Consider the following 6,833-nt stretch of genomic DNA (forward strand, 5'->3'; position numbering starts at 1 on the left):
CTAAGCCCAGAAGATGGGGACATGACTGCAAAGGATGTTAATAGTGGAGCCCAAGCTGGAACGATCAACCAGGGATGACAGGAACGCCGCCTCCTGCTCCTGTTTCTCCTCCCCTCTTGGTGTGAGAGGTGTGATGGATGACTTGGTCTGTGACAGAAGACAACTGAGATGGAACCGTGTTGCCATTCTTCATAAGAAGAGTCCATTAGAATAAGAGGTGAGCATCTACAATCTCATGGTTGCCTGAGTCATGAACCACCTGCAGACATCCCTTTCCCCCATTTGCAAAACTGCAATGGTTTCCTTACGGATGCCAAGGTCTCCCAAGGTGACCCTGCAACCAGGGCTGCATCCAGCAAGTTTCCTTACCTGGAATTCCTTGAGGATCATATCCAGGCCTTGGATGTTCTCCTTATTCATCCTGGCGATGTAGCAGGCGTCTCCTTGCCACGGTTTGTAGCCAATCAGCAGCTGTGTGCAGACAGAACCTAAATTTTCATTTCTACCTATTACAATACATTTAATGTTCTACAGGAAAACCATTGCCTACATGTGAAAATGTACATGTAAAAAGGAAGCCCCCCTTTTAAAATCGCATTTCTCATTTATATACAGTATCAATTATACTCAGTTCTCTGTTTCATGAATATTACACCGCATAAAATCAAATAATTTAAATGTTCTACTAAGAAAAAGATAATACATAGGCATATTGTACTCCTTTACATTCATACATACCATATTGTTTTAATTCATAGGATATCTATGGCTGCTAACATACCTGGTCTATATTAATTCCAGTACTGGATAAATGTTGACCAATTTCTCTGGAAGATCTCTGTTGAATCACTGCTCCTATACATTTTTGTATTTAGTAATTTTATTCATAAGCATTATTTTCCTTTCCCACATTCCAAAAACAAATGTTAAGTTTGTTTTTAATGGACCCCAGAATTGTTTTTTTAAAAAATAGATAGCTTCTTCTGCTCAGAATAAACCCGAAACCTCGTGGTCCGAATGCTGCCCCTCACCTTGCTAAAGTCATAAATGACCATGGCTGGGCCAGAGATTCTGTCCTCCACGTGGAAAGTGGCCACTTCTTCCATCTCCTCCATGGGGAAATTCAGCTGCGACTTTTCCCCTTCCAGGCCATCGATGGTCATTCGCAAAACCTGCGAGCAGGGAACAAGATGGACCATGGTGAGGTGTGTGGCTTCTCTTTGTTTTCAGCCTGCCTGCAGCAGTAGCAGTTGCTTGATTTTGCATTTCCTGGCTATGGGGAGCAGGGGCGTTGCTAGGCCTGGACCATCGGGCCTCAGCCCAAAACCTGTTTCCCAGGGCACTGGAATGGATCCAGCCCACAAAGCCCTGGGTTTCCATTGGGGCCCGTGGAAGGTGTGTGTTTTCCTGGAGCTTCATAGCCATTCAGGGGGCAATTTTCAAGGGGGACTGCAGCTGGGGAAGGAAGGGTTAACTTCTCCCTTTCCACATACTGCAAAATCCACCGCCCCCCCAAAAAAACCCTTTCCCTGCATGGAAATCAACCTCAGAGAAAACTTTTTCCATTGGTATGGCTTGCTGGATGAAGAGACAAATTAATTGAAGAACTTATTTTATTTGAGACAATTTGCATAAGAGATTAATTTGCAGCCTTCGCCTCCTGTGAAATTTCAATAAATCCTAATAATCCTTTATCAGTGCTCATATGTAGATATAAATTAGCACATGGAGATTTTTTCTCTTGAGGGCCTGGGCTCTGAATCTTTTAAGTGCCCAGCAACGCGGCTGATGGGGAGGAGCCCAGATTGGATGGGGGAGGTAAGCGGTTGTGGGTTAGGGTGACCATATTTGGGAAACCAAAAAAGAGGACACCTAGTGTGTGTGTGGGGAAGCAGCTTTCTGAGTCCTGCAGAAAGTACGTTATTCCCCCGCCACCTTAAAGAACCGATTGGAGTGGAGGAGGGGAAAGGATTTCATTCTGCACCACCACCATCCACTCCAATTGGGGCCTTTTCTATAATGTCCACGAATGACCCACTTTCCCCTTTAAGACCTCAATTGGAGCTCAGGGTGGGGGAATGATGAGCCTCAAGAAAGCATGTCATTCCCTCCTGCCATGCTAATGGCAGCCTTAAAGGGGAAGGTGTGTCATTCCAGGACATTATTGAAAACGATAGAAAATCCCCCCTGACACCATGGAAAGAACAAAAACCAGGGGAAATCTGGGGAAATCCTGACAGTTGGTCACCCTATTGTGGGTGGGCCTCTACAAGGATGGGGGGGGGGGGCTGCAGCCTGTCGATCTCAGAGGTGTGACCCCCTAAACCTAGAGAGCTGGGGTCTGGGTGCACATGATGATGATAAGTTAGGACAGCAGCATGCCTACCCCCATTTTGCAGGTGGAAGGGCTGAGGCGGAGACAGAGAGAGAGAGAGAGAGAGAGAGAGAGAGAGAGCCTAAGGCCAACTGAAGCATTCACGGTAGAGTTGAGATTCTAATGGGGACAATTGCCTCACAGCCCAGCCTTTTAGCAGCTATTCTGTTGTGTGTGTGTGTGTGTGTGGTGGTGGGGAGGTGTTCTGCCCATGCTCAGAGGTGCACACATCCTACACGCTAGTAGCAAACTCATTCTCTGAGTCCGGGTCCCTGTGTAGCCAAAATGGCACCACCCAGGCCCAAGAGGTTGCGGGAAAACCAAAGGTTTGCAGAAGTACAACAAATCTTTAAAGAGAAAACCTAGATGGGGCTGGGAAGAATCCCCGACAGCCCAATGAGTATTGAGCATGGTCAGTGGCCACAGAACCCTGGGTGTCATTTGGGGTGACAAAACGGAAAAAAGACAGAGACTGGGATAGAGTAGTTGGTTGGAACCCTGAGCAGGAGCCCTCCATACTGCAACTTTTCGTTGCAGCTCCCACTTCTTCCGGGTAATCCCTCATGGTCAGGCCCTCCCCCAGCATGCCCCCTGCCCCCCAGGCATTACCCTGGAGGCACTGCCATGCTCAGCCAGCCCAGCCCTGATCCCGGCCCCGCTCGCTCCACGCTCCACTCACCGTCTCCGTGTGGGCCTGGACGATGAACACCCCCATCAGGAGAACCGCCACGATGATCACCACCACCACCACGACCACCATCACGATGATCAGGACCCTCCGGAGGTGCACCGGGCAGCTGGGCAGCTGGGGCAGCCGGCAGAGAAGCTTCGGGAGGGAGCAGCAGAGCCGGCAGCAGCAGCCGCAGCTGGGGGGGCAGCAGCAGCCGGGGCAGCAGCCGCAGCCGGGGCAGGAGCCGCAGCTACAGCCGGGGCAGGAGTCGCAGCGGCAGTCGGGCAGCGAGCAGCAACCGCAGCAATCGCAGCAGCCGCAGCAGGGGCAGCAGGGGCAGCAGCCGATCAGCTCCGGGTCCAGGGCATGGTAGTCCTAAGGAGGGAGCGGAACGGAGGGGTGGAGGAGGGAAGCCTGGTCTCTGAGGCGTGGACGGAAGCGGATGAGGGGATCCCCCCCTGCACCCCTGTTCAGTTTAAGAAAGTAAAAGGCTTGCGTAGTCATTAAAAGTGTGTGTGTGGCTGGCGATCTCAAGGCTAAAGAGAGGAAGACTATCTGTGAGCAATGACCTTGAGATAGAAGCTGTGCTGGGAACCTTGCCAGGATTCTCTAAGATATCATGGTGTTAATGAGATGAATATACCAAAGATCCTTGAGGCTGGGTTAGCCTAATCACAGCTGTATGTAATATAGAAAAAAAAAAAACAACTCTGTATATATGTATATGTGTATAGTTTTTGTCACTCTGCACAATGACACTGAACTGTAAAGAAGTCTGAAGCTAATAAACTTACTCTGCTAAGTAAGACCTGCATTGTGAGCTGTGTTTCTGAGCACAAACAGAATTCCCAAGGAAAAGTTCTGGCCCCAACAACCCCTGGGTCATGTGGAAGTCAGCTCTGCAGGGTGGCTAGTTTTAGGTTGCCAGAGGGATAGTTCATAGAATCATAGAATAGTTGAGCTCGAAGAGGCCTCTAAGGCCATCAAGTCCAACCCCCTGCTCATTGCAGGAATCCACCTTAAAGCATCCCTGACAGATGCTTGTCCAGCTGCCTCTTGAAGGCCTCTAGTGTGGGAGAGCCCACAACCTCCCCAGACAACTGATTCCATTGTCATACTGCTCTAACAGTCAGGAAGTTTTTCCTGATGTCCAGCTGGAATCTGGCTTCCTGTAACTTGAGCCCGTTATTCCATGTTCTGCACTCTGGGATGATCGAGAGGAGATCCTGGCCCTCCTCTGTGTGACAACCTTTCAAGTATTTGAAGAGTGCTGTCATGTCTGCCCCTCAATCTTCTCTTCTCCAGGCTAAATTTGCCCAGTTCTTTCAGTCTCTCCTCATAGGGCTTTGTATTAGTCTGTTGCAGCAAACACAAGAAAGGGTCTTGTGGCACCTTAAAAATGAGCACGTTTATTTTGGCAGGAGCTTCTGTGGACACTGTTGCCCACTTCATCAGATGCATGAAGTGTTCACCTCAAATTGGCGAGGCCATGTACATGCGCTGAGTTGGGAAGATGTAAGTGACATGGTCAGAGGGAAACGCAACAGGTTCAGAGTGCCTCTCCAGATGGTTTGGCCAATGGTGGGGGATGATAGGAGTTGTAGGCCAAAACATCTGGAGGGCCTCAAGTTGCCCATCTCTATCTCCATGGTTACCATGAAGGTCATCATCACTGCCTGTACATTTCAAATCCCTCAGACAACACCATTCACACCTCCCAACCACAGTGTGTGTATAGAAACCTGCCAATTTCAGTTGGACACTTCATATATTTTATGGATTGGTTTGATTTGTATCCTGCCTCCCCACCCACCCCACCCCAAAATGGCAGTCAAGGCAGCCTATTATATTATATTCTTCTTCCAATGTATAACCCCGCTCCCTGCAACTTCGCCTTCTCTGGCTGATTTATGGGGCTGGGTTGTTTCCCCCTTGCTGTGTCATAGCTCACTTTAGGTGAGGCTGCAACCTAGTTGTGGGATTGTTGAGACCAATCTGTTGAAGACCAAGGGCTTGCTCACCCCAGTGCAAAGGCAAGTAGCAATAAGGGGAAATCATGCCTATGAAACCGGATCTACACTACTGCTTTAAAGTGCTTTATAACAGTTTTGACAATGGTTGCTGGAATGTATCCTGGGCCCCAACAGTTGTCAAAACTGTAATAAAGCGCTTTAAAGCAGTAGTGTAGATCCAGCCCTGCAGTAGAAATCGCAAAACAGAGATCGAGACCCACAGCCACCCTTCCCAACCATTGTAATTTTGCACAATTCTCATTCAGTTCCAATATTTCCAAAACGGATTTGCGCAGACATAGCTAAGGGAATTTAGTGTGATTTATAACATCCCGAGATGGGAAACTGTCATCAGCACCTGGTTTTAGTTGTATTGCCAGCATTGACATTTTGAATAACAGCTTCTACTTTCAGGCAAGATCCGAGTTTTGCATTTGAAAGCTGGAGATGTGAATGCTTAGATCCCAAGACACTTTTATAAAGCTATACAGTTCATCCCCCAACTTCATTTAAAGTGTTGCTGTTCATAGATGCAGAGCATTGTCATGTGTTTGTGCACACAGATAAGGACACGAATACAAATTCAAAGCGGTTTAGTCAGAGAGGGGCAAATGCAAGGCACAAGGACCATGTCGAAAGGTGAAATTTGTGCCTCAGTTCAAATGAACCTGAACAGAAGTTGCCCTGATGTCCTATGGGTTGCTCAGTTTCCTCTGCTGCTTAGTAAAATGGAGCCCTAAAAACCTGTATAAGACGGTCGTGCATGCACTGGTAACTTCGAGGCTCGACTTCTGCAATGCGCTCTACATAGGGCTACCTGTGTGCCTAGTCCGGAAACTTCAACTAGTTCAACATATGGCAGCCAGGCTGGTCACCAGTACACCTAGGGGGGAGCATATTACCCCAACATTAAAATCACTCCACTGGCTGCCATTCAGTTTCCGAGCAAAGTACAAAGTGTTGGTTATCACCTTTAAAGCCCTACATGGTTTGGGTCCAGGCTACCTGTGGGATCGCCTTCTCCTGTACAATCTGCCCCGCACACTCAGGTCCTCTGGGAAGAACTTCCTTCAGCCAGCCAAAACTAGGCTGAGACATATTACTCAGAGGACTTTTTCCTCTGCTGCTCCCAGACTGTGGCATGGCCTGCCAGAGGAGATTTGTCAACTTAGTCTTTTAGCATTTAAGAAAACTATAAAGACTGATCTCTTCTGGCAGGCCTATCCAGTGGAATTTTAGGATGCTTATAGCATGTTTTTAGGAAGTTTTAACAATGTATACTGTGTTTTGATTAATATTTTATTTATTTTATACTTGTTCCCCACCTCGATCAGGATGGAGAGGCGGGTTAGAATCATCATCATTATTATTATTATTATTATTATTATTATTATTATTATTATTATTATGAAAGAAAAGTGGGGGGAAGGAAAGGATTGCTGTCCAAACACAGGGCAGGACTCACCACTGGTGGTGCTTGGAGCAGGGCTTCTTTTGTGACGATTTCCATCTTCTCGTCGCTCTCCATAGCCGGGCCGTGTCCGTGATGTAGCTCCCCTGAACGGAGTGTCATATATATAGGGAGTGCAGTGAAACAGGCGGGGTGCAGTTTCTCCAGCCTTGCTTGTTGGCTAAGGGAAAGCTGGCTGGGAGCCAGGCCTGCTTTTTGCCTTTGAGAACCTGCTTGCCCACCCCTGGCCTGCTTCCTTTGGTGCCAAAGACGTGGCCTCGTGGCCTTGTCCTTAAGTGCCTCTCGGGATCCTTGTCCCAGCAACTG

The 6,833-nt window shown here is 48.1% G+C and overlaps 1 protein-coding gene across 1 annotated transcript; it reads right to left on the minus strand.

The window, feature by feature from the left end:
• LOC134407433 (pulmonary surfactant-associated protein C-like) lies at positions 1 to 6,584 on the minus strand. The gene is made up of 5 exons (XM_063139211.1): positions 6,522 to 6,584; positions 3,054 to 3,419; positions 1,032 to 1,172; positions 370 to 471; positions 1 to 147 (listed from the first exon to the last, which is right to left on the minus strand). Exons 1-5 carry the CDS (start codon positions 6,582 to 6,584, stop codon positions 1 to 3), a joined length of 819 nt encoding a protein of 272 aa, XP_062995281.1.
• Between the last annotated feature and the right edge of the window lie 249 nt (positions 6,585 to 6,833).

Source organism: Elgaria multicarinata, chromosome 12 (genome assembly GCF_023053635.1).
Source record: "Elgaria multicarinata webbii isolate HBS135686 ecotype San Diego chromosome 12, rElgMul1.1.pri, whole genome shotgun sequence".
NCBI classification, from domain to species: Eukaryota; Metazoa; Chordata; class Lepidosauria; order Squamata; family Anguidae; genus Elgaria; species Elgaria multicarinata.